The sequence below is a fragment of the Haemorhous mexicanus genome, chromosome 13 (genome assembly GCF_027477595.1).
Source record: "Haemorhous mexicanus isolate bHaeMex1 chromosome 13, bHaeMex1.pri, whole genome shotgun sequence".
Taxonomy (NCBI): Eukaryota; Metazoa; Chordata; class Aves; order Passeriformes; family Fringillidae; genus Haemorhous; species Haemorhous mexicanus.
The window spans coordinates 2,700,636-2,725,534 of record NC_082353.1 but is presented as its reverse complement, the minus strand read 5'-3'; the positions used below and the strand labels follow the sequence as shown (position 1 = coordinate 2,725,534).

The 24,899-nt window shown below is 39.7% G+C and overlaps 1 protein-coding gene across 2 annotated transcripts in view; it reads left to right on the top strand.

Moving 5' to 3' along the window:
- NRG4 (neuregulin 4) overlaps positions 1 to 16,853 on the top strand; it is a 46,905-nt gene extending 30,052 nt beyond the window's left edge. The window contains exons 3-7 of one of the 2 annotated variants that reach the window (XM_059857889.1): positions 881 to 935; positions 4,821 to 4,914; positions 12,546 to 12,695; positions 16,446 to 16,525; positions 16,618 to 16,853. In XM_059857889.1, coding sequence (XP_059713872.1) covers positions 926 to 935; positions 4,821 to 4,914; positions 12,546 to 12,695; positions 16,446 to 16,525; positions 16,618 to 16,634 — 351 coding nt within the window. In that variant the 5' untranslated portion in view covers positions 881 to 925 and the 3' untranslated portion in view covers positions 16,635 to 16,853. The remainder of the gene's footprint in view (positions 1 to 880; positions 936 to 4,820; positions 4,915 to 12,545; positions 12,696 to 16,445; positions 16,526 to 16,617) is intronic. The other variant, XM_059857888.1, reaches the window with a different exon arrangement.
- The last annotated feature ends 8,046 nt before the right edge of the window (positions 16,854 to 24,899 follow it).

The window sequence follows — 24,899 nt, the reverse complement described above, 5'->3', positions numbered from 1 at the left end:
ATTTATCATAAAGCTGATAGTTTGTTTTATTTGATCATTTAATGGTTTAAAAAAAAAATCTTTTTCCAATATAGGACAGTTTGCTTAAGTATTTACTTTGCATACACTCTGAAGACAGAAAGAGCAAACATGAGAAAATGATCTATTCTGTTAGACTTGTTCAGTAACCTGTTTGGTACAGTAAACCTTGGCTGTATAACAAGAAAACAGAATATAGCTAGGATAGATGGTTAGAGAGCTGGCATGTCTACAGAAGAAGATTCTTTTAGCAGTGCCAAGTGAACATTGGTTTCTGTCCAGGCAGAGGGTTTCTACTGTAGATTTAAAAACTCATTGTACAAATTCTGATAAATTCACAGCTTGTATTACTAATTTCACCTGACATCCAGACATGAGGAACACTCAAGTGAAACACATATTGACTCCAAGAAATGACAAATTAGAAAGTTCTTGTTTGTGGAATGGAAGAGTTCTACCACCAAGATCTTACCTGACTAATTAGCAGTCTGAGGAATGGTTCAGTTGTGTGCACTGTCTTTCAAGGTGCAAGTGTCAATCTAATTAGCTAGCCAGAATCAGACTGCCTAAATGCATCAGGTATTGCAATTCTGAATAAGCATGGCAGTTTTTAAAAAGTATTCATTGTTTAAACATGCTTTAGTCTGAATTTAGTTTTATTTTGCCTTCGGGGATTCACTGAACTCAACAGCAGACTTGAATGTTTGCCATGAACTGTGAATTAATGGAACTTACACTGCTGTCAGGGTGCAACAGGTGTCTTAGCAGAAACACTGAAAGTTGCATTCCAGTAGCTGTTTCTTCAGGGGGAAAAGCTGCCAGGTTCAAAAGTTATATGCTTAATTTACATGTTTGTCTTTAGGTGCTGTTGCCTCTGACCAAGAACAAAAATTGTTGTGGGAATAATATGCGAACAGGTAACTTCTGCCAAGTCTTCCCTTGGATACACACATCTCTGTCATTAGACCTCACTGCAATGGCATTGATTTTGGTAGCTGCCACTGGGACTGTCACAGCTGCTCTGCAGAGATGCCATCCCTCGCTGGAGTTTGCCAGCCAGTGGTACAAGTAATCCTGTAAGATGTTTGCTTTGATCAGTGCTAATGGTTCAGTGTGGGACTGGTCAGTGTGCAGCACAAAGCTGCTCACCAGCGAGCATGCATCAGCCCCCTCTTACCTTCTGCCAGCATTTCCCACTCCTCTCTCTCTCCAGCAGTCTGGTGTTTCAGCCTCTGGACTACATGTGGATTATCAAGGCTGGCTGGCTCTTTGGGGTTAAGATGGTATTGAGCCTGAATTTGGTTCTTTCTTAAAGTCAGGACAGCCAGGTTACAAACGTTTAAAAACAAACAGGCGAGGCAGTTTAGGGACACAGCACTGTACCAGCTACGAGGAAGAAAATTAACTCTGTCCCAGCTAAAACCAGGACACCTGCATGTCCTCAAAAGGAATAATTAAGAATAAGGGTATTTAGAGGCTGCTATTACCTCAGTCAGTTTTAAGTGTTCAGTCTAGCATTAGAAAGAACAACCTCATCTTATTCCTCTTCACTTCTTCCACCAAAATCCTGTTTTTTAAAGAAGAAACTTTTGTGTCCTACTTCTCTTAAATCTTTCACATAGAAGGTGGTATCAAAATACATACCTATATGTTATGTACAACATACATTGATAGATTTCTATTAATTTTAAAGCTAAATCTTTTGTATTTTTTTAGATGCCCATCATCTCGACTTGTTAAACTTTTCTGTCTTCATTATGGAGTCTGACTGTAGTATACATTTGACTTTCAAAGCATACAATTTGCATTTTTAGATTAATATAATGTATTGACTCACCTCATGAAAAATCATAACACATTCACCAATGCTAATGTAATTGGGTTTTGGCTTGTATTGAACCCCCTCTGATTCTCCAGTACACTCTTGTGCTTCGCTGACTGTTGATTTAGAGAGATAAACTGGTGCTTTCACACCTTCCTGTCCACAAATACAGAACCTGTAACTTCGAAATTTGCAGCAACCTACTGCATTTCACTATCATAGGTGTGGAGTACAATAATACCTATTTTTGTACTGTAGCAAATTGCAATTTGTTAGTAATAGTTTTTCCTGGTGTTAAAGCTTCCTGAATTTCTTTGATTGTCTTTCATAATTCTAACATCTACGTTATACTGTGTTACTCAGACAGTTTTACTAATCAGTAGCAAAGTATTAAAACACAAAACAGAATTAATGAAAAGCACAACTGGATGGCAAAAAGGGGTACCTGATCCAGGGGTACATAAATGTTTCTTCAAGTTTCTCATTACTGCTAAAATTAAGGTTACCATTTTCCCCTTAGTATTGGAGGAAAAGTCTGTCTCTAGAAAGGAATAGCCTATAGAAAAATTGTCTGTAATTACAACCAGAAAGGTTTCAAAGGCTTCCTAGGCACTTTTTGTTCTCTCTCTCCACCTCTCTCACTTTTTTCTAATAGACCTAAGAGAAAGTGCCTGAGGTATTTTGCCAGAACAGAAGAGTCTGGCTGGGCTGCAGAGCTGGTTCTTGATACAAAGATCACACCTTAACAGTGTTCATTCTCCCAGATGTTCCAAGGCATGAATGACTCGAGGCATTCAGCATTCTTCAGTGCTCTGCCCCTGTGCCAGGTCCATTTCTGCATGAAGGTGAAGAAATAGAGCCAGCGAGGCAGGATTTTAAGGAGGCTAACAAATTCTCATTAATTCTCATGAGAATTCCTTTGAAACCTCTCCGTGAGCTGTTCAAAAGGATTTTTCTGCAGGGCCTACCTTCTATCATCTTCCTTTCCCCTCTGCTAGAATTTCAACAGTTAACTCCCTCAGACACTTAATGGAGTTGAGAGCAGGTCAGAGTTGGGAGTTTTGTTTTTCTCACTTGATTCTTCAAACTGTATTGATATTCTGGTACACTGTTGATGTGTTCAGTGCCCTCTCTCCATTTAAGGAAGAATGTAGAAGTACACTCTCACAGGAGGTCCACTGTTATGTTTGAATGGACTGAAAAGCAACCAAGGTGTAGTTCTTGTTTTAAAACCTCCTTGTTTTCTCCCATTCCCATTTTATTCCTGTTGCAATTGTACAGTTACCTATACAAAATAATTTAAAAGTCTTTTAATTGTGAACTTGCAGTAAATGAATTGCCATCAGACAAGCACAGAAAGATTCAGAGTTAAAATAAATTTCCATTTAACTTCTAAAAAGGTAGGACAGAACACACATTTCTGTGCAACAAGGTCAAACATGAACGATCTTTCCAGCCTGTTTTTTCCCCCTCCTCCAGCTTCCTAATTTGTCTACACACAGGCAAGAAGGTCCAGTTACCATTTGGATGCTGGCACTTCAGTAACAGGAACATGAAACTGCATTCCTCTTGGGCCCAGGGGTATAACTGTCTTCATCTTAAAATGATTTAAGGACTCACTCTTCTGCATCCATATGCTGCCATAGAAAGGAAAGCATGTAGGAAAAGGAGGGAGAGGAGGATTGGTAGAGCTGGCCTAGAGGATAGCAGGATGCACAATGATTTTTTGCACAGAGGTAGAAGTAGCTGAGCATTTCTGCCACTCTTAGAAAAGCCTAGCTTATTTTAGAAAAGAATTTGTAGAAGGTCTCTCTAAGGTAGAATGTCCTACGGCCACACTTCTTCCTTTTATTTTTGTGCAGGAATAAAGGGGAACCCTAACTCTTTTTCTTGAAGGACAAATAAGAAAACTAAAATCTTGATTCCTCTTAACTCTATGTTATGTATAGAACATGTCTTCCATACATAAATAGTGACACAGCAGAATTCTGGTTTTCAGATCTTAGGAGAGAAATAACAGCAAGAACACCTAAAGTGTGAGGCAACACATGACTATCACCCCTGTGATGTCAAAGACTGGTCTATTTTTGTTTTGATTGAGATACTGTGATTTCATAAGATGGAAGAAATAAATAAAAATATTAGATGCCTATGTATGAAATGAGTTCCTGATGCATTAAATGTGTCATAAATATATTCAGTCCAACTTCCAAATTTAGACTGCTTTCAGGAAGAGTGAAGTGGTGCAGTTAGATGTGCTTCTTGAGCACAAAATGGACAAGTGCTGCTACAAGTGCCAACATTAGTGTCCTGTGTTTGGGGTGTTATCAGAATGCCTAGTAATGTTTAACGCATTAAGAATTCATCCAAGAAGCCTACTGAGTTAGGAAAAAGCCTTTTTGAGATCTGTGGCAATGATCTTGTAGCCAGCAGTCTGTGCACAGGTGAGTGCTTGCAGGCTGTGCCCTGGCTTGGGCCCTGAGAGCCAGGGTGGGGAAGCCCAGGGTGTGCCAGTGTGCTGCATTTCAGCTTTGGTGCAGCCCAGAGCAGTCTCACAAAGTCCTGGCCCCTACCTGGCCCTGGGTGCCTCTGGACTGCCTGACTCTACTGCAGGAGCCAGTTCAGCTGAAGGTAGTTTGTGCCCCTGGAACAGGAGAAACCAGACTTCACTTAGGTCATCCTGAGTGGGTGCTCAGGAAAGGCAAAGGAAGTAAGGGAGAATTTCTCACTGCAGGAGAAAGTGACTTATTCATCCAATTTATCTGTTTCACATCTGATATGGTGATAAATCTGTGGTCTTTTCTTCATATTGCTACATGAAACTGTTCAGCAAAACAGTGCTCTGTGTTGCTGGCCTGGAAGGCAAGACCTATTCCTTTTTTGCTCATGGGCTGGTTTCATTTGTGTGGTAGTTTATTTCTGTGGTTTTTTTGGTTTGCAGTCTATTTTTCTCAGTGTTTCTTTTGGTCTTATTTTTAAGATCATGAAGAACTCTGTGGCACCAGTTATGGATCTTTTTGTCTAAATGGAGGGATTTGTTATATGATTCCTGCTGTTTCCAGTCCATTCTGCAGGTCAGTGAAACTGAAGTTTGTGTGTCTAAGTATTGGACAATAGCTGTCTAAAGACTATTTCTCCATTTTCTTTTTTTAAGGAGTCACTTCTAAAGCATTATCTAAAAGAATATTCCAATTACCTATTACTTACCTACTTTACAGAGACATGGTGATATGAGAAAAATAAATGTGTATACTTGCTTGGCAGGTGGAACAGCATTCAGTTATGTATGCATTCAGGATTATATCTATAAATAGAGCCATACTTCCTTATTACAATACAGAAAGAACAAAATACCCTTTGCCTCATGGAATATAGACTGTGGGAAAGGCATTCAGAAAGGCAAAGTACAGTTTTTCTCACAAGTTAATTATATTGCAAAAATTTTTATAACATAAAATGGCCTGCCCCGATCAAAGTGCAGAGACACAAAAAATAAATAATCTTTTAAAGGGGAAAAAAAGAATGTTATTCAAGACTTCCTGTGTTCTTTGAATCATGCTGAAAAGAGCAGCTTTATAGTGACAGCCAGAGACTGCTTGCCAAAGAAACATCAAGGCAGCAAATGGAGCTCCTGCTCACACCACTCCATGGCAGAACCATTCTTCACTCTGAAGCCCATGGAGCAAACTGGGAGAGAAGCTCTTCCTGGTTCTGCATGGGGATACATTTCCTCCATAAATACTGCCCTATCTTTTGATTCTCTGGTTTAACAAGACATAAGATGCTAAATAAAACCATCACTTTTCACAGTCCTGCATTTACTAATTCTGAGTTATTCATCAAAATAAATTATGGTTGATTTAATGGGTTTGCTTAACAAAAAAATAGGCATTCAGACAAATATTAGATACACTTAAGGATATTATCTTTTTTATTCCACGGCAACTTTTGTTCCCCCTTGTGTCTTGAGCTGTAACTAATGATAACTGGATAAAACAGTTGAAGAAGGAAACAACATCTTTTCCCAGATGCCTAATTAAAATATTACTTTCTTTTGTTTGGGACAGTTCAATCTAAATACTTAAACTCAAGCACATAAACTCATTTACTTAGGGAGAAAAGAGGCAATTTTGTGGTAAATGCTCATTGAAAAATATCCACAGCATATCACTGTCATTGTTCAGTGTCACAATGAATCAGACCCAGAAGTGAGATTAAAGCTCTGAAGTGCTGTGTGATGATTTATTCTATGTGCTAAACCTTGCAAGCTTATGCAATATAAAATGAATGCTACACAAAAAAAGTAAAACATTTTGAAATACATATTTTTTTTCCTAGAAGGAATCCTGTATTATTGTACATAAATGAAAAATGAATGGTTAAACTGAAGAGCAGCTGTTACACAATTTCAAAGCACCCTCTCAACTACTGCTGGACTGTGTAACAAGGAATATGTATTCAGGGCAATAACTATAAATATGAAGTAACAAATACTCAGAAAAATTCATTCTTCAGGAGCACAAACCAGTCAGCATAGATAATTTCCACCTTAACAGCTCCAAATGAAATGATTTTGAATTCAGGTACTATAGGATTTTATAATCTGCTGAAGCAGAAAAGTAGCATCTTAAGAGCATTTTTGTTATACTCAGGCAATCTTATTGCATTTAAGTTATTGACTATTTTTTTTCTGTATCTGGTGGTTGATTCTGAAGTTAGATGGGTTTAAATAGCAGCATTCTATTTAAGCACATCCTCATTCTAAGCATGTTCCTTAATCAGTCAGAGAAGGCTAATTATAGATGAGAAAGGTTTTGTTTACACACAGATATCTTAGTAATCAGCAGCGATGTGAATAGAACCAAGAGAAAAAATGCATCACTGTTCAGCAGAATTCAGAAAATATTTGGTGCTTTGGAACTTCATGACCGGCATCATCGCGCACTGGCGCAGGTTCTTTGATGAAGGTTTCTGCCAAATCCCACCCAGAGCTCCCCAGTGCTCTCAAATGGTCATGTCCCACTGAAAGGAAACTCAAAGCACTTTTAGAGTCAAGGGCTGAATGATTGTTAATTAAAGGGAGGAGATGGGGAAAGAACAGACTAGCAAAGTGTAAAAATACCTTCAGGCACATTTACCTTAACATGGTGCTTGGTCACACAAATGGGTTGTGCTCAGCAGGGTTAGTCCAGATTACCCTGTGCAACAGCATTGGAAGTAATTTCACCATGTGACTAAGACAAATGCATCATTCTTTAGAAATATGTGTTTTGTAGCATGCTAAAAATGAGGAGCTGCTGTTTACCTTTGGAATTCCGGGGTTTTTTTATCAGTCACAAATAGATATCTACAAGGCAGAGATTTAATATCTGTTGAACATTAATTGTCCCCTCTCCCTGTGCGACAGTAGCAGATTTTAAATACAGCTGACGTGTTAAAATATGAGGTTGCTTAGCTGCCATCTGCCCTCACTGCTTCCCAACAAGGAGTTCATGATCTCAGCAGTAGAAGGCACACCTGTCACCACAAACCAGCTGAGCTTCAAACCCGGGAACACTCAAGTGAACTGAATAAACAGGCAGCAGGACAGAGGAGGATGGAAAAGCAGCTGCCTCAGGTGCATCATAAAACACAAGGCAGGAAGCTGCTTGCTCAGCCCCTGATGCACAGCTGTCCCATAATCACTAACTAATGCACCGCAGAATTAAGTGAAGATTTTGGTTTCTGAGGGGAAGCTCTGGTACGCCCGTTTTTTTCTTACACTTGGCAGATTTCTGAGAGCATTCTTTCTGTATTGCAAGCAAGTTACAGATGGTAGAAGACAACATACACAGAGCTCTGCTTCAGAGGGCAGTGCACCCAGAAATTAACAGTTAACGCTCTCATTTTGGGACAGGGATCCTGCTCTGCCCAGGGCTAAGTGCTGCAAGAGATACAGGCAGACCTTGCAAATCTCCTCCCTGAAATGCCTGTTTATCTTCTGGGATATCTCTTCCTTTTTCCCTTCTTTTGCTTCCATCCTACTGGAATCTCTCCTCCACCTTTCCTACAGTAATCCAGTAAATCCCATGCCAATTCCTTCTCCCACTTTCCTTATGCTCCCTCCTTGCCTGGCTCTCAGCCATGGGCCCTTCATTCCCCTTCAGACACCCCCACAAGTCACACACTTGCTGGGATTTCAGCCTTCTGAACATGCACCCTACAAGTTGCCAGGGAAGGGCTTCCCAGTCGTCTGGGCTTTCCTTCTTCCTCTGCCTCCAGAAATACACTTTAGGGTACCTCAGGCTCTTTTGAAAACAAACTGACCAGTCAGTATTTTTCAGTTCTGCTTTTGGCTTGAAAGGTAGTAATGAAGGTTGGAATACACACCAAAAGTATAGCTAATCAGATCAGTAATTAGGATTTCTTTTTAGTGGGACATAAGATATAAAACACAACAGTCTCTTATGTGTTTGAAAACTATTATCAATTGAAATTAATATAATTAATTTGCCAGATAGGGAAACCTTCTCATATAAACACATAGCTAAGGGAGGGGAGAATAAGCAATTTTTTAGAGAAGAATAACCCATTCTTTCAACTTCTCTCCAGCAGGAGCATTTTCTTTTACTCTCTATGTGTAGAGAGTAACAGTTTTGAAACTTCTCTAAATGCAAAACTTTTTAAAAAGTTGCTTAGGTGTCCAATTAACTTTGCCATTGCTTATTCACTTTGGCTCTAAATTCTTTTTCACACTTACTAGATGTTCTTAGTCTGTATGTATTAGGACAACTTTTAGGGGTCTGCTGCAGACTGAAGATTATGTTGATTTCGAAGGTATCAGCCATGTAATCTGAATTGCATTGACAAGCAAATAATTTCTTGTGTTTTTCTGCTCAGGGCTTTGTATTTACATGGAAATAGTTTTTATACCAAGAAATATCAAAAATTTTCCTGATGAAAGGAAGACTAAATGAAAAGTAAAGTCAACACCCTGATAGGATAATGCAAAGCAGTAAGAATCTGCATATTTGACTCAAATTCTACTTTCTACTTTTGCAGTCTATCAGATACCTCCTTATGGTGCCCACCTTAGAGTCTGCAAAGACAGAAACTTCCCCTTCTCACCAAGTCCCAGTGCCATGGGATCGTTGCCCTGCCCTACAAGCAGCATCTGAAAGGAGACAGCAGTGATGCCCATGTTACTGCAAGGCTGTTCTGTTTTAGTTACTAATCAGATTGTAAAGGATCAATGTGATTGCACACTTGCTGGTCATCTCCTGGCATCTTATCCATCTTATTTTCTTCCACCTTGCATTGATGCTGCTGTGATCAATACCCTGTGCTGAAAGCTTCTCTGGATTTCTTTCCATACGCTGGTGTTTTGTCTGGAGCTCCTATAGGACACTTGTATACAACAGTTAAGGCTGGCTCATCTCATCTGACAAGAGGTGTGGGTGTGTGTGCACATGTGTGCAGCCATCTAGGAGAGCAGAAACTGCATGCCAGCTGAAAATGGGAGGTTTTAGTCACAGATTTTCCTCAAACATTGAAGTCTGCTGTCTTTCAGCTCTGAGTGAGAAATTCAGTTTTCTTAGAGAGGGAAAGATCTTTTTTCCATTTTAAAAATCAGCTCTGGAGTGCTGCCTAGCAGGGCTGGTTAAAGGCAGCACTGGGCAGGTGCAGCAGCAGCAGGTTAACAGCCTGCAGGTGATGTGCAACTGCAACACCTGGCCAGGGAACACGGTGAGTGCAGCTCCTGCTGCTGCAGCCTGCACCAGGCTCCTCTGGGCTCTGCCCAACTCGTCCAGGTGCAGGTGCACCCGTGCCTGCCATGACAACAGCTGCTCTTAACTGGCATGCTGCTTTGGGCATCCATTATGAACAGGATAAACAGAGCTGCCCCTGGCTTTTGAGGTGTGTGTGGCTAGACTGAGTGCCCCTGGGAGAGGCTGCACAGACACCATGGTTCTGGGCTATGGTCACAGCCCACCTGCTTCGTAGAGACTGTTTCTGTCTTCTCTCTTCAGTCACTGCATATGTAACTCCACTGAGATGTTTGGAACTTTGCTAGTGCAACGGGATAAGCAGGTCTTCTGAGAGAATTCCACTGCTAATTACTGAAGTCTGCTTAGTTTCTTTCTCACCTGTTTTAGCAAAGGACTCACAGAAGAAACCTTTCCTGGTTGTCTTAAAGCATCGGTTGCTTCTTTCTTTAACATAGGCTTTTACCTATTTGTACATCAGGAAAGGTGACTTCATAAAAGCTTGTTCAAACCAATATTTGAACATCTGGAATTTCAGAAATGCCATAACTGTAGCACAGCTTGGTCACATTAGCTATAATTTTATTATTAAAATGTAACCCAAAGACACCTCATCTTAATTTTCCTGTTTCTCTGAAAACCTACATAATTTTTAGGTTATATGACAGCATTTTCTAGATAGCACAGAATCATTTTCAGCAAGTGTGTCAACAGGCCAGCCTAGAGAAAGTGAATGGGTAGTTTTGCAATCCCTATGCATTGCTCACAGTTAAACAGATACTGTCAAACCAGCTAGTCATATTTCTACAGTTTGTTTTGGTTACAACCATGCAGAATTGAAAGGTTCAGCATCCACGATGTCTGAAGTCTGGTGTGTGTTTCTTTAGTATAGGCCTTTTTCTTTTTGCTATAACCTTGGACTCATATCTCTGTAGTTTTCCCCTTACCATCTTAGGCCTTCAAGCTCTTTTCCCTCTTACAGACTTGTGACTGCCCTAAGCATCTGGTTCTGTTTTCTGTTCTCTAGGAAGTGCTACGATCTCCGTGACCCTTTTGCTGTGCTGTCAACACATTGCCAATTCTTTTCCTGCTGTCTTTGCAGACCATGAGTACAGCTCCCATGCACTGTTCACACCAACTCACTCCTGCATCACAACAGCTCAGTAACCCTTCCCCTTTACCTGATCCTCTGGGCAGCTCTCTGCACCTTTGACTGTCTTCTCTTCCTCCTGCTGTATTCTGCTCTTTAGGCTGCTGACTTACTCCCTTTACACTCATTCTTTAGAACTTTTCCATGAGCCCTAATTTGATGCCAAAACCTATTTTTTTCTTCCTGTATCATTTTAGCCTTGCATTATTCTCCAGTTTTCATTGCTATTCTAGAATTCTCCTGTGAATTTCTTATTCCACTTTCTTTCCGTTACTCTATTCAGCTCTCCAAAGCATTTCTCTCTCACTTGCTAGAGAACAATGCCCCACTCAAACTACACTTCTATTCTTAAAGTATTCTACAGTATTTCAGAAATAGGCCTCTGAAAAGCCACTACATTTAGAATAAATATCTGGAACATTATCTGAAGCAATCAGAGCAGTCTGCCTACCCTTGCTTCTCCCAGCAGTGAAACATCATGACTTTGAAAAGCCTCAGATTGTCCTTAGTAAATGCTGTCTGTTTGATCACTTGCATAGCTTTAATATATGATGATAATTAGATGTCTTTTTTTAGTGTCTAAATCTTCTATTATATTTCCAAAGACAAAGAATTAAAGTAAGAGGGCAGTAACTGTGCAGTGGTTTAGGCCAGCAGTACTGAAATACTGGTCCATAACCAACAGAAAGTGTAGTGGGAGTCACATCAGGCATCATGTCAGAAAACTCTCAGGAATCCTTTGGTCTTAGTTAGATATGCTAAACATCCTTCTTTTCTGGCAGTTCCTCCCCCCTCCACCTTCTTACCCCTCATCTGAAATTATACCTTGCAGCTGCCAATGGCAGTTGAGAACTTCAAGTATGTTGCAGAGTTTAGCCCATTTTTCTCAGCTGGAGCCTGAAATTGCTTATGTCACAGATTATTATGACTTCAGTGCCAGAAATAGCAAGAAGGAGCAAGATCTTTAGTAATACAAATAGAGAGAAGCAAATTTACATATATAAAAAATACACACAGCATCTAGCTATTGAAAGGAGTGCTTCCCACTTTCTGTAATGAAATCAATTCTTTAAGAAAACTTAAGAGAATAAGTGCAAAATACATTAAAAAAAAGGGTTAGTTTAGCTTCAACCTACCTATTTTTGGCTGAATATTAATTACTAAGCCATTAATTTTATTTATTTTTACTAAAATATCATACCATTTTACCATGGTAAAATACCATATTTGTTTTAATCCTTTCTTCAGAAGAGTTTTTCAGAAGCTCAACACATAAAATAAGCATAGTATAGAAGACTTCTGTGTAGGTCTCTCCAAGAGGGGGTTATCCACCAAGCATGTAGCATGTTCTGGTGTGAATTATTACACTGTATAAACTACTTGTGCAGTTTAACCAGTACTGTGTCTCAATGAATTCTCATTCCCTTGCTCTCTTTAGCTGACACTACTGTTTTCAACAAAGGAAGCCATAAAGTTCCCTGAAACAGGGAAAAGAAAGCATGACTACTGCGTGTGAGCCAGTGGGATGACACAGTGAACACTAAATTAATTAAATCTGTAAGGGATGAGTATAGTAAACTTAATATATAAAAGCAGTATGGATCAGAATGTAAACTTGATGCCCAACATGCCTAATTCCCTTTGTTCCAGAAATACAAGGTGAGAGGAAATTCTGTAAGAAAACTTGCTGTGAAGCAAATAGAACTTTTGAATTGAGTTGTAACAAGTTCTCTACCCAGAAGAAGCCTTTTGTGCTTTTCATTGTAGATGACAAGCTACCATCTAATCCAAATCCAACTTGGTTTCCCAGGTGTATTGAGAATTACACAGGAGCTCGTTGTGAGGAAGTTTTGCTGCCCAGCATCAAATCCCAAACAAAAGGTGACCTGTTTGCAGCTTTCTTGGCTTCCCTTCTTCTTCTAGGAGTTCTTGTAATTGGAGCATTCTACTTCCTTTGCAGGTAAAAGTGATTCATAAGGCTGAAGCTATTCAATCAAGTAGAAATTTCTTCTGGTAATCATGTACTAATTATTTGAATGTAAAAGTATATAATGAATTATCCATAAGGTTGTATGGTTATTCAGCATAATGAATGGGGATTCTCAACTTGTTGCTTGTAATATTTACTTCCTGGCTTGAAGTTTTCTCTTTGTCATTTCTAAGCTCTTACTTAGAGCTGCTTTGTAAAAAACACCCACAGTACACCCCTGAGATTTTACAGTCCCTCTAGAGTTAGTGCTAACATTTTAAAACATCAGTCTACTTTATGCTGTCCAAAGACTGAGAAGTAGAGGTAAATTACCAAAGTGCTTAGGGATCAGAAACTGTTCCTACTGAACTGGTAACTGAAGCAGCTGGTGCCAATAGCTCCTCATTCTTCTACCACGCCCAGTCTAAAAAGGAAAACTGAGGAAAGAATGGAATTGAAGAATATTTCCAGGTAGATGTTTACTAGCATTCAGGACAACTCAGAGAACTTACTAATTAGTCCAGTATGATCCAGGTTTGAGTAGAAGGCAAACATCAGTGCCAGACACCAAGTGCTGCAGGGTTGGTTTTAGTAGCCTTTTAGGCAAATTAGGACTTGGAATGAAACCACAAAGATTACTGGGATTGAGGCAACTATTTGGTACTGTACATCTATCACTACACTTACACCAAACCCAAACAAACTTGTCATCTTCACTTGCAATGCCCTCTTTATTCTGCACCTGTGCCCTGCACCTTTGTCCCCTCTTTATTTTGAGGGTATAGCACTTTTTGTAAGAACTGATTTTGCCAAATACCAATAATATATGCTTATGCATCTCGATGTCTCTGTAAGGCAACTTACAGCCTCTGTAATTCTTTACCATCACAGACTTGCAGAATGTTCTCTTTTCTCCTACACTGCATTTCTCCTTGGTTATGATAACCAAAGGTTCTTGCAATTCTGTTCTTTGTGCTCCCATGGTCACACTGCCAAATCAGCTTTTCTGATCTGTGCCTTTCAATGAGCGACCTTTGGAATAGCTGGTCTAGTTTCACCTCAGCTGCTGTCATGGAAACCCACTGAATGCCAGCTTCTCCCACTGCTGAATGGATTTAGGAGAGATAGAGAGCATTTGATAAAACAGTTGTTATAAAAAAAATCCCTTGTTGTAAAGGATACCCCCACATCAGCAATTTTAATTAAATTAATTTTGCTTAGCCATGGGATGCCACAGAGGACGTTTGCTAAAAAACATTTGCAAATTACTATAAACTTATTAGAACAAAATACAGCTTAAACTAACAAGAAAAATTCATTCAAGTCTCATAGAGATACAGACAGTATTTCTTTAGAAGTAAAATTGTCTCTGAGAAAAGGAAAAAAAAGTCTTCAGAGAGTAATGTGTTAAAAGATCCCTTTTCTTTCACACAGAATGAAATTAGGGGAAGCTGGAGACAATCTATTGAGTTTTATGGCCCAAGTACAGAAGCTTAGAGTGACAGCAATGCCAGGTCTGTGAAAATTCTTTTATTAGATAGTTAGAACATCAACTTCTCTTTACTCACACTTTACCTGACTGGCAGAACAAGTAGCAGTGCCTCTTTATTAGCAAAATAAAAAGGGCAACAACTCAGTTATAACATAATTGTCCTTGAACCCCATCTTACACACAAGACTAATTTGGGACATCTAATAAAACCATTATGAACTTCTTTAATACAGATAAAAGAACCTTATAAGATAAAAGAACCTAACTGGCTAAAACTGTCTTACCTTTACACTTCAGAGGCTGATGCAGGATGGCCATCTGTGAGAGAACTCATCTGTAAATGAAACACTTTACATCTCTAAGTCCTTATCTCTTGGCTGAAGCGACCAACACATGAGGAGTCTCAAGTGGATACTTTGATCTCCTCCCCTCTTTTCAGCTGAGTGAATGAGCATTATTGCTAAGAGCTGCCATTAATCCCTGCTTTTTTCTCAAACTTCATCTCTCACCTATATCAGAAGAGGGTGGAGCTAGGGCTTACAAGGGTTAGCTGAGAGTTTGCATCATCTTTGACTTGGCCTTCTGACAGGAGATGTTTAGTTTAAGATGTTAAGAGACACACTGTGCTAAAGTTTCACTACTCCACTTCATGAACAAAGACATTTGATCCACAGTCAGAGAGCAGAAAGCCTTTTTTCTGACACTGTGTTAGTGAGCATTTCCATGGCTCTTTCAGCAGAGGGTTCTAGTGGGGTTTCAGGATAAACAGTAATGTAATCTGGAAGGGTGCAGAAGAGGAGATGCTAATTGAAGTTCAGGACAAGGAAACTGAGTTCCTAAAATGATCCATCAAATAGTTGGAATATAGAAGTCAGTGCTTTATTTTCCTGTCCATATCATGGTACCTCCCCCTCCTTTCCAAGTTTTCTTTCTCTCAGGCTATTTGGGACAGATTTGAGGACCAAGCATGTGCAAGTGCATTTCATGCTCCCTGGAAACAATTCCATTCAACATACAAGGGTGGAGGTTGCATTGCTCTGCTTACAAAACTAAATCATAACTTACAGTGGAAGTAATCCATAAAAGAGTAGGGCTGCACATGAAAGCTCTGGGTGAACAGTGGGAAATAATTCTCCTTTTGCATTTAACTGAGTCATCACATTTTTATCAGCTGATGATTTATTTTTTCCAGTCTGCAGAGCACATGGAGGCTGGGCAAATGCAGATCTAGCAGCTCTCCATCTTGAAACAACCCCCCACCCTCTCCAACAAACAGTGCTGATAAAGCCTGTCCTTCTGGCATGGGCAGAAGAGGGAAGTGCACAAACCCCCTGCTATTGCCCTGCTACTGGGGAGCAAATGGCATGTTGTGCTTCCAGCAATTCACCTATCACACCAGGCCCATCTGGTCTTCTTCCTCCAAAAACATATTTAGCCAGGGTTACTGGAAGAAGAATAAGAAAGGTGGTGAGAAGAGATGCCACGTGAGCCAGCTTCTCTTTAAAAGCAACAGATAAGTCTAAATGCCACACTTATAGCTCAGAGGAATAGAGCAAACCTTAGGAAAAATCAAAATAAATCTGCCATTAATTTCTATATTTCACTGTAAGTGCATGCTGAAATGCCAGATGACCTGTAAGGTAAGTGTAATATTGAGGGACAAGAACTCAGCCAGCCAAAACAACAGGGTCTAGGAACAAAGCCATTAAAGCTGTCCAAGCCAACAGACTTTGTGGAGGAGTGACATCACCACAGGACACAAACTGGACAGAACAGAGAATAGCTCATGACTCTTCTCAAGAGAGCAGATGTCTGATTACTATTAAAAGAAAGGAAACTAGACAGCAAATGATCAGCTCCATTTACAAGATTTGCTTCTCTTCAACAAAGAGTGGAAAATTTCACATCATTTCCAAACACTAAGAGAATTGATTAATAATTCTGTGCTATTTAATAATTTTTTTTAATAAAGACCTAAGAAATCAGACAAACAAGAACATTACCTTCAGGAGAGAAGCCATGTAGCTGCAAATGCAGTACTGTCCTCTGATCTCTGTTCTTCTCCCTCAAACACATGCTTCTCAAAAGCAATGAGTGTTAATTAGAAAGTAATTGGAGAAGATCCATGTCACCTTTTCCAATGGCAAAATTAATTCTATTAATTTGTCTCTTCCCTGATAACATTTTTCACTCTGTGTGTATTTTTCTCTCTCTCTTTCTGTTGTTTCCTTTTTGTTTTTTGTGGTCAGGAAAGTTTCCCTTCCAAGGACAAGTTCTTCAGAGTATGGTGCCAGCCTAGTTGAAACTACAAGCAGCAATGGCTGCAACAGTGAGTACAGTTTGAAATTAAATGACTGGACTCCACAAGGCTAGTGGGGGAGGAAGTTTTTGTTATTAAAAGTCACGTGTTGTATTTTTCAGAAATAACAACAGCCTAAAGCATTAGAGTGGAAGAATGGTGGAGAAACAAAATGCAGAGCAACCCCTGACTCTAAATTGTAGAGGGTGACATGGTAAGCAAGATGAGAGAAGAAAGTGGACTGAAACAGGAGGCTGACATGTTGGAGAAGACTACATCTAAGATTTAAACAGTTGCACTTAATGGAGTTTCTATGTACTTTTAAAACTGTCAATTATACAGAAATCACTATAATTTATGTTTGAATTCTGTGAGTTTTTTTATGCTTTTCAGTAATGCACAGCTAGATGCATGAGATAATCTTGGGTTTTACTACATGGGAAATAAATAAAATACTTTTTTTTTTTCATTGCACAGAGAATATGAGCTATCACAGGATTTTAGTGTAAGGTGATATTATGAATTTTTTATAGGGGTTTTTCATTTTTCACAGGATTTCCCCAGAGGAGCTGAAGCCTGTCTTGATTCAGTAGTTTCAAAGTTGATATTTGTGATACATGTCCAGAATTTGGCTTGTTTCAGATACCCTTACCAGATGTAGGGGAAAAACCCCTGCCTTTCTCCCAGCTAATACTTACTTTTCTTTTTTTTTTTTTTTTTTAATTGTAACACAACATCAGCACGAGGTACCATTGGTAGTTTATTGCCCACGTTCCTGGCACACTATTTTAATTACAATTAAAAGGAAATATTGAGAAAAGAGATTGATAATGGTTAAAAAAAAGTTTTAGGCAGAGTTTGGTGTACATTCCTAATACTAAGCAAGACATCTTCCTTGATAGGTTTTAATTTTGTCTGGCTTTCTTTTGAAAATCTCACTACTGAGGGAAATTCAAACTTTACCTCGAATATTCCAGTTGACATTTCAGGTAGCAGAAATCAGGAATTTTGTTCATCAGGTCAATTTCTGACACAAAATATTATTGAGACAGGCATCTTGGCTGAAAAGAATGCTGCCCTCTGCAAAGATTTATTTCTTTTATTCACATTAGCATCCGTTGATCCCACTAATATATTACATACCAGACTTTGGTCCCTTACAGGATTCTCTTACCCAAACAAAAAGGGGCCATCTGCCATGGTCCATGGGGGTTTTTTTGCCTCCACAATGCAAAGAGAATGTCTGGTTAGTCAGAGGCATAGAAAATGTGAACTGAACTGAACAGGTTTTTTCCAACTTATTTCTAGCACTGGAGGCAGAAACCAGCAAAAAATCAGATATGTTTCCATAATTCACATTACCAAGCAGGTCTTATATGGGATTTATAAGGTTGTATTGAAGGGAAGATTAGCTGTGAAAATTCATTAGTTGAAAGGAGAGAAAATTCAGAACAGAGATTTCTTTTCTCCAGAAGAAACAATCTGAAAATGAATGAAAACATAGGTGCAGAGGAAATGTTGAATAAGCTCCTATTTCTAGGATGTCTACTACATGCTTTAGTGTCAGAAAAAGCAGTGTGGACTTTGTATCAATGTAGACAAAAGCAGGGTGGGAGGGGGAAGAAAAGGCACGTGGGTACAGTGCATAAGGTGAGAAATCAAAGAGAAATCACCTTACAATGGCTACTAGAACACAGCTCAGAATGTTTCATAACGTTCTGAAAACTCCTGGCAGAGAGGTCAGAGTCCAAGTCAGTGCTCAGCACGTGAAAGGAGAACCTGAGGGCTCCAAATCAGGTGGAGGACCTGATCCAGAGACTAAGTTACATGAAGCACTAGAAGATCACTTTCTCCCCAAATTAGCCAATCATACATGTTATTTTCTGGACTTCAAATCTCTAGCAGATAAACTGAAGGAAGCTGATAATACTGTTTTAAAGGCTAGGAAAGATAAAAGTCATTTTTCCTCACACAGGGAAAGGCCACTGTTGTGCAGAGTTCAAGAGATGGGTAGCAGTACTGCCAGCTACACCAGAATCAGCCTTACCTGAAGTATTTTGCACAGCCTCAGTGAAAATTAATTCCAGATGACACCTGGTAGATCACTTTGCTGTGTTAGTGATCATAGGACAGTCAGGCTCACAGCTTGCTGTACTGTCTCCACTGAAGAAGGAAAAGGATTGTGGTCTCAGGAAGGAGATACTAATAGAAGATATAAGAAATAAATGGGCTGAAGTTATTCTGTATAAGCTCTTTGAATCCTCTCAGCTTTCTAGACAGACATGGAATAATCATTGTTACTGAGCTTGTTTGCATTATTTGGGAAACAATCTGTACAAAAAGTGGGGCTGAATAAACTGATCCCATGTTTAAATGTGAACAAGCTGATTGATGAATCACTGTTGTCTGTGAAGGAAATGCTATTAGCAGTTCAGACCGCCTCAAGCCCATTGCATCTCAGAACATTTCAGCTCCCAAAATTATTTCAGTTCACAAACTTAGTGACTGGGATGTTCAAGTCAAAATGGCATCAGGCTACAAATTCATTTGAAGGTAGTCAAATGTCACAGAAAGTACAGGCTAGCCAACATTATATATAATTTAGTAAAATAGTGCAACACTCTTTAGCAATGATGCTTACAAAATTAATGGAGTAGTCCTGTGAGCAATTAAGGAAACTCCAGTTCCAGTGGATCAGATCTTGTGGCTGGAGTCACTGGAGTCTTAAAAATCATTACATGTTTATAAAAGGGTGAGTAATAAGGGCTCTCTCTGGTCTGCTTGACTCCCATTTTCATGAAACAGATAATCTCATCTCTTTGAAATTACCTCTGCACCAGCTGAAAGGTTATGGAGGGAAGAAACTGGAAAACACTAATTTCCCAAGAAACTCCATTGCTATGATTAGACAACAGTCTATTAAGAGTGTTATGGCAAAAATTCTTTTATGCCTGGGGATCATGCTATCCTGCCAGAACCTTGTAGTAAAAGTCTCTTCATAACATATTGCAAAAACCTTTTGATCCCTTGCAGAACTGACTGCCATTAGCAGGAAATCTCTTTATAGACCTATAAGTAAAAGAGGTTGCTTCTCTGTTACTCAATATAGAATTGTTTTTCATTAGCAGCCCAAACAAACACTGGAGCAAAGTACAGTTAAAGTTACAGTTAAAGAGAGTCAAATGGCTTTTCAAAAAAAAAAAGAGGATTTCTCTGTGCTGCATAGTCTTTTGATTTATAATGTTAAATATTAGGCAGAAAAACCAACAGAAGTCCATTTGGTATTTTAAAGATAACTTCAATGTTGTGTAACTCCTTCAAAATTTACTGCACTAAAAGAAAACATTTTCCTTCTGGCTCTGAATTTTTGAAGAGCTGTAGAGAGGCTCTGATTGTGTAACTCAGTTATTTGAAACTGGCAAGCCAAGAAGAAATGGGGGCTAGAACTTCTCACAGCAGAAATGGTCATTATTCTGAGTTTTCTGCTTTTGCTTAGCCAAGCCTTTCTTGCTCTCCTGGCAACTGCAGCCTGTTCAACATAATCTGCATGTAAGGCAAGAGATCCATTTCATGATAGCAGAGCAGGCAATACAAGCCCTGTGAAATACCAGTAGTCAGGCTGCTGCTCAGCTCCATCTTTGACACTGATACTCCACTAAACCTTTCAGCAGGAATCATTTCTAGAGCTGCAGAACCTGAAACAACAAGAAGACACTGCTGGTTTCGGTCCCCAAATTAAAGCCACAATCAACTTTTACTCTTTTTAATGCACCTCTATGTCAGTTTCTGTACCATTTAAAAACTTTTTCCAGTGCACATTAAAAGAGACTGTTTTCAAATTATCCTCTCAATGCAAGTAATTTTTCACCTAAACTTCTGTGCAGGCAAACAATCGGCTGTAAAACCTGGGTGAGCTTCCACTGGTGATGTTTTTTAAGAAGGCTCACTTGAGTCTGTGTTGTACAGTCTCCATCACAGAGTTTGCTGCCATTCAGGAATTTTCACCAGCTCTGAAGATTCTAAGCGAGTTGCTCTTTTGAGAGGATTATTGTCACCATTGCCATATTGACAACTCAGCTAAGATGCATTTATTTCCAAAAAAGCTTTTCTAACTCTCATAGCTGTGAAAATTTATCAGTGAAAGGTGACATGACCTGCCACTGACTCAGTGATGTGAATCTCTGAAACATTAATTTTCAGAATTTTGTGCTACCTGCTCAGGGAAAATATACCTGTGAGATGTAGTGATGACAATTTAGACATTGTAGTTCAAAAGCATTTAGAAGCACAAATCTCAACGACTTGGGAATAAATGTTTTTCACCTAAATAATCAAAGCACTTGAAAAAAAAAATCTAATTAGTTATTTCTCTGCTGATAATTCTAATATAAGTGTTCAGGTGATATCACTTCCAAATAATCCAAACGTCTCTTAGGCATTTCCTTTGAGTTTCCAATTTCTCACTGTAGCTGTAAGTTCTCTTTGGAATAATACCCCACACTGTCCTGAAGTGCTGGTAGGCATGGAATAATCAAAGGCCCTACAATCTTTAAACTTCTCTTTGTTTGACCTAAACCAGTAGTACAGGACCAATGCACACCAGCAGCAGAAGCAAGCTTGGCTTGCCTTGCTGCACACCTTGGAGCCTGCAGTTCAGAAGCCCCTCAAGGCCAATCTGGAGTCCTGCTGAAACAGCCTCTCCTGAAGCTTGTGTCTGGCTGAGCCATGGGCTCAGCAACAGGAAAAACTGCAGATGGTAATTGGACTCAAGGTGTTACCTCCATTTGTGTGCAGGACACACAACTGCTGTATCAGGTGGATTTTAGAGGTCCACCAGAGATTCATAAAGTAAAAAATAATTTCGCCATCACAAAATCATGAAAACTAATCAGACAGTGGAGGAAACCATTACTTCCTTAATCTTTGCAGAGTGCTCAGAGACTGTAAGAGATGCTATAAAACACAACTTAACTGTGCGCTTAAGATCTTTGTAACTTCTAACTATGCAAACTTCTATACTTCAAATGTTATTTTCCTCTATCATTCTGTTGAGTAAAACAGAAGCAGGGATCCGAATGACAAATGCTTTTTGCTTGTTCTCTCACAGGGCCAAACACCAGAAAACTCAATTCCAGGTTCTGATATGAAAGCTAAGAACCCCCACCACAGTTACTTCTAGCAGAAAGAAGTTCTCCATTTTTAGAAAGAAAAGAAAATAGAAACTAAGAGGGGGTAATGACACTGAGTGAGTTTTTGAGGCAGATTTTTAACTAAAAATTAATTCAGAATCTTATGTAACTATATGTTCTTAAAAGTTTTACTCCTCTTTATCAATTTATTCTGGCTTTATTATGACTGCATGTTACAGAAACATCCTATAATGAGATCTTTGGATGGTAACTTTAAAATAAAAGTGATAGCAGTAATAGTTTTATGTTTGGTAGTTGCTACTTTGGTTGTGTGAGTACAAGGTTATACATCACACTGCTTGCCTATTATTTTTTGTGGTTTTGAAACCTACAGACCAATTAATTGAATGCTGCATCAAGAACAGATGTGCAGCAAAGCATTCATATTCAAAACACTGGAAAGAACAATGACTTTACATTTTGTAAACAAAACTATCACTCCTCCTTGCAGGTCTTGTAACTTTGCAAGTTTTACTTTTTTTGTAACAAAGACAAAATCCAGTTGTGGTCGCTTAGGGACTCTATTCTCTTGCTGGAAACACGTTCCTGGCAGCACTGCAACTGCAGATAAACCTTATCTTTAGGTATCTTTTGACTAGTCCTGCTATCTGCATTTGCCTCAATTGCTGAATACTCATTTAAGTAACTTTACCCACTTTAAAACCTCATGCTTGCTTCTTTTGAGTGACAGAAGTGTAAACTTTGGCACTGCAAAACTTTCTATCAATTATCTCTGCCTTTTGGTACGTGCATCTTGCAAGTAAATATATTTGGGGTTCTCTCAGGGGTTGTTGTGGTTGAAAAGCAAAAAACAGCATGGAGGCAAAATGAATCTGGATAGCAAAACGCTTTAATCACAGATGTTGCAATTTTATCACTTACACCATTTCCCTGTCACGTGGAAGGCATGATGTGGCATGGGACAGACATTCTAGTGGCTCCAGCTATGTGCATGGTTCTGAGGTATCCATCTCCACACTTCTTGATGCTGGAGAGAAGGATTCCTGGATTCTGATGCAGACCCCCACCCTCCACCCCCTTTTCTGCACTGTGTTTACCTCTGAAGCTTCCTCAGCTACAGGACCTGCCGAGTGTCTCTTGCAGACCACCCTGGTGGTTCTGGTTTAGCTGTGCCATCATCTAGGTCAGCATCAACTTCTCTGACCTTCTGGCTCAGTCTTTATGAGGACACGTGCTTGATCACTCTTCAACTGCTCTAACACAGCAACCAGTTAACCTTCCTAGGCTGCTCAGCATGCCTGACAGCAGCAGGAATCCTATCTGCATTACAGAAATGAAACATTTCCCTTCTGTCCTGTTAAACACGAAGAATATGCACACACAAAGGGCCAAATGTGACATTTTGGTTATGCTAAAATAACACAGTCACCTCCCAGCAAGGGGCTTCTCTGAAAATTGAACCATACTCTACTTCCAGATACATTTCCCTCTAAATGAAATAACTAAATGTTGTCCAAGTCACACCCACACTCACTAATCTTCCATCCACAGATGGCCACTGGGAGTTCACAGCTCATAACAGCTTCTAATTAAAAAAACCCCATCATCAGTACAGCCACGGGGAAGTGCTGTCTGTGCTCAACTAACACTAACAGTTAATGCTCAGGACAGATACATCCCTAATAAAGCTTGCTAGGCCAAGTTCAGGAAAAGTTTTAACTAGACATGGGAATAAAGTTGGTAACAGAAGTCTTCCATGGTACATCTAAAGCAAAACTTGTTACTTTGCTGTACAACATACAGGTAAGTATTTTCTTTTTACTACACTGAAAAAGGCCAGCTGCCTGATTTAGCATTTAGAAATCTGGTGATATGGTGCAAAACCAATCTTATTTTCTTGTCATTCTATTACTACGTGAAAATAAAAAGCAGCAAATATATTATTAGCTATACTGAGACTATACTGAATTTACTTACTTGATACTGCATGCCAGCTGCAGCAATCAAAACAGGTGACTGATATAAAAGCATGGGAAAAACATGCAGAAGCACAAGTCTTCCTTAAAGTCTCTACACAAACATAATACAGGCTGATCTTGTGTGTCCCACAATTCCAAATTTAAGAGCAAAAAACGTCCTATAGAAACTTAAAGATAGATAGAATTATTTCTAAGCACTCTGGATTTAAAAGATTGTAATCCCACTACAGGAGAAGAGGCAACCACTGTATTCTGAGCCACACAGCTGAGCAACTGAAATTCAGTTCAAGGTGGTGAGCCCAGCTGAACTCTTAGCTGGACAACAGCTTCAAATCAGAGCTTTTTCTCTAAGAATAGAAGGCAAGGTACTTTGACATACTTCTATCTTTATTTAACAAGTACTTTGTTACTTTTCTCTAAAGATTTTCATTGATTTTATCTAGTAAAACTTCAGTTTTGTAAATAGGACTCTGGGAAAGTTCTGCATCTCTCAGGAAATAAAATCCAGGAAATGGTAGAGTTAATGCATCAGTAGTTTTTCTAGAGTGCTTTAAATGCATAAATAGAGCACAAAGTACTGCTTCTTTTTACATTGGGATTTGGGTTTGCCACTGACACTAAACTGGGAGGAGCTCTCAACTCTCTCAAGGACAGAGGCCCCGCAGAGACGCTGACAAAGAGAGATGGGCAATCACCCAGCACATGAAATGTGACAATGGCAAGAGCTGGGTTCTGCACCTGGGACAGGGCAGCCCCGCTGTGTGTATGGACTGGGGAGCAGGAGGGTGGAGAGCAGCTGCGGGAAGGCAGCTGGGGTCAGTGGGAAGCTGGCTATGAGCCAGCCATGCCCTGGCACCCAGGAGGGCCAATCATGTCCTGTGGGCATCAGGCCCAGCACCGGCAGCCAGGCCAGGGAGGGGACTGTCCTGCTCGGGGGCAGGCTCCAGTGCCAGGGGCAGTTTTGGGCACCTCTGCATAAAGAAGAAATCAAGTTTAGAGGGGGTCCAGAGGAATGCCAGGAGGAAGTGAAGGATCTGGAGGAGAAGCTGATGACACTTGGTTTGCTCAGCCTGGAGGAGACTGAGGGGAGACCTCCTTGCCTTCAGTATCTCTTCACTCTCATGACCAGTGCCAGAACTCGAGGAAGTGGCATGAAGCTGAGTCAGAGAGGTTTAGGTTGGATATCAGGAAAAAGTTTTTCACCCAGAGTGGATGGACACTGGAACAGGCTCCCCAGGAAAGCGGTCAGAGCACCAAGCCCTGCCTGAGCTCAAG